General features: G+C 53.1%; 1 protein-coding gene across 3 annotated transcripts in view; it reads right to left on the bottom strand.

Moving 5' to 3' along the window:
• LOC310806389 (uncharacterized protein) overlaps positions 1-2500 on the bottom strand; it is a 30527-nt gene that overhangs the window by 6433 nt on the left and 21594 nt on the right. For all 3 annotated transcript variants that reach the window (XM_083672467.1, XM_083672466.1, XM_083672468.1), the window contains 3 exons: positions 1350-1420; positions 591-698; positions 419-489 (listed from right to left, as the gene is read on the bottom strand). In XM_083672467.1, coding sequence (XP_083528593.1) covers positions 419-489; positions 591-698; positions 1350-1420 — 250 coding nt within the window. The remainder of the gene's footprint in view (positions 1-418; positions 490-590; positions 699-1349; positions 1421-2500) is intronic.

Below are 2500 nucleotides of genomic sequence, written 5' to 3'. Positions count from 1 at the left end.
ACGGACAATAACGTTTTTGAATAAACAATCTATAGCCCATCAACACAGGTCTATAAGTGATGGAGGGAGGGGTGAGGGATGAGGGAGGGAGGGGTGAGGGAGGGAGGGATGAGGGAGGATAGAGAGAGGATGGAGGGATAATGGAGGGATGGATGGGAGGATGGAGGATGGAGGGAGAATGGAGGGATGGAGGATGGAAGGATGATGGAGGGAGGATGGAGGGATTGAGGGATGGATTATGGAGGGATGGATGGGGGGATGGAGGATGGAGGGAGAATGGAGGGATAGAGGGATTGAGGGAGGGATTATGGAGGGATGGATGGGGGGATGGAGGATGGAGGGAGAATGGAGGGATAGAGGGATTGAGGGAGGGATTATGGAGGGAGGGAGGAGGGAGGAAAGGTAAGTTGTGTCGTACCGTGCAGCACTCTGGACGTGCTGAAGTTTCCCTGGAAACTCTAAAAGCTTCTCATCCTTCTTCTGAGCCTCCTGATGGGAGAGGATGACCAAGGTTCAGAGACTCTCTCACACACACACACACACACACTGAACACAAACACACACACACACACACACACACACACACTCACCAGAGCTACAAAGTGTAGCAGGTTCATTCCTGGTTTGTTGGCCTTGGTGTTAGCCATAGAGAGCAGAGAGGACAGCTTGAAGCCCACAGCATTACCTGCATAACCACCCTGTAGAACACACACACACACACACACACACACACACACACACACACACACACACACACACACACACACACACACACACACACACACACACACAAAGGTTTAACATCAGACAAGACACAGAGCAGGCTGTGTGTCTTTGCTGTTCAACAGACCCCTGAACCCGCCCTCTCTGTGTTCCCTGAGATAAGAACACACTGTCTGTCTGTCTGTGTCTCTCTCTCTCTCTCTCTCCTCCTCCTGCCCCCCCCTGTCTCCCCTGTCTCCCCCCCAGCCTCCACCAGTCTCCCCTGCACCAGCCTCCCCAGCCTCCCCTACCCTTCCACCAGCCTCCCTGCCACTCCACCAGCCTCCCTGCCCCTGCCCCAGCCTCCCCTGCACCAGCCTCCCCTGCCCCTGCCTCCCCAGCCTCCACCAGCCTCCCCTGCCCCTGCCTCCCCAGCCTCCACCAGCCTCCCCTGCCCCTGCCTCCCCAGCCTCCACCAGCCTCCCCTGCCCCTGCCTCCCCAGCCTCCACCAGCCTCCCCTGCCCCTGCCTCCCCAGCCTCCACCAGCCTCCCCTGCCCCTGCCTCCCCAGCCTCCACCAGCCTCCCCTGCCCCTGCCTCCCCAGCCTCCACCAGCCTCCCCTGCCCCTGCCTCCCCAGTAACTCACTGCATTGAGGATGTTTCCAGCCTGTAACACCAGGTGTAGGATGGCATGAAGCTCCTCACAGCTCAGCAGCTCTACAGAGACACACACACACACACACACACACACACACACACACACACACACACACACACACACACACACACACACACACACACACACACACACACACACACACTTGTGAATACTTTATTTGGGTTCACAGTAAAGCATTACATCAAAGAACCCAAAATATAACAAAGGTCATGCAGGTAGTCATGGATACAGGTAACACCGTCTTCACCACACAACAGCTAAGCTTCCTACAACAGCTTGACACACACACACACACACACAAACAAACAATATCTGGCAGGCTGCTTGGCTTTTTTCTTCCTACTGTTAGGTAATGCACATATCCAAGGCTGATAACATATCATATATATTATCCAAATATATATATATATATAATAGGATAATATATAATACATTATCCTAATATATGATCCAAACATCAGTATTGGCAGCTGACTCCTGAAGCCAAGTACTCATACATAAGGGGCTGGTGGTGGGTTAAGGCTGGTGGTGGGTTAAGGGGCTGGTGGTGGGTTAAGGCTGGTGGTGGGTTAAGGGGCTGGTGGTGGGTTAAGGCTGGTGGTGGGTTAAGGGGCTGGTGGTGGGTTAAGGGGCTGGTGGTGGGTTAAGGCTGGTGGTGGGTTAAGGCTGGTGGTGGGTTAAGGGGCTGGTGGTGGGTTAAGGGGCTGGTGGTGGGTTAAGGCTGGTGGTGGGTTAAGGGGCTGGTGGTGGGTTAAGGCTGGTGGTGGGTTAAGGCTTCCTCCATGTACAGATGGATTGAGCAGCCTACTTCTAATATGGTCACCTCTCCTTGGACTTCATCAACAACAACAATGTCAGATGTATTTGGTACATTAAACACACAGAACACACACACAGAGAACACATACAGAACACACGCACAGAACACACACAGAAAACACACAGAGAACACACACAGAACACACGCACAGAACACACACACAGAACACACACACAGAACACACACACACACAAGTTGTTAAACCCCAGTATGTGACAGCCAGCTCTAAGCTGAGTTAGCTGACACAGTGAGAAGACTGCTCCTCACACCACTAAATATAGACAGAGAGTTAGAGGAG

The sequence above is a fragment of the Argentina silus genome (genome assembly GCF_951799395.1).
Source record: "Argentina silus genome assembly, chromosome: 1".
In the NCBI taxonomy this organism is placed as follows: domain Eukaryota; kingdom Metazoa; phylum Chordata; class Actinopteri; order Argentiniformes; family Argentinidae; genus Argentina; species Argentina silus.
Note: the sequence above shows the minus strand (reverse complement) of the source record. Positions and strands in the feature narration are given on the sequence as shown.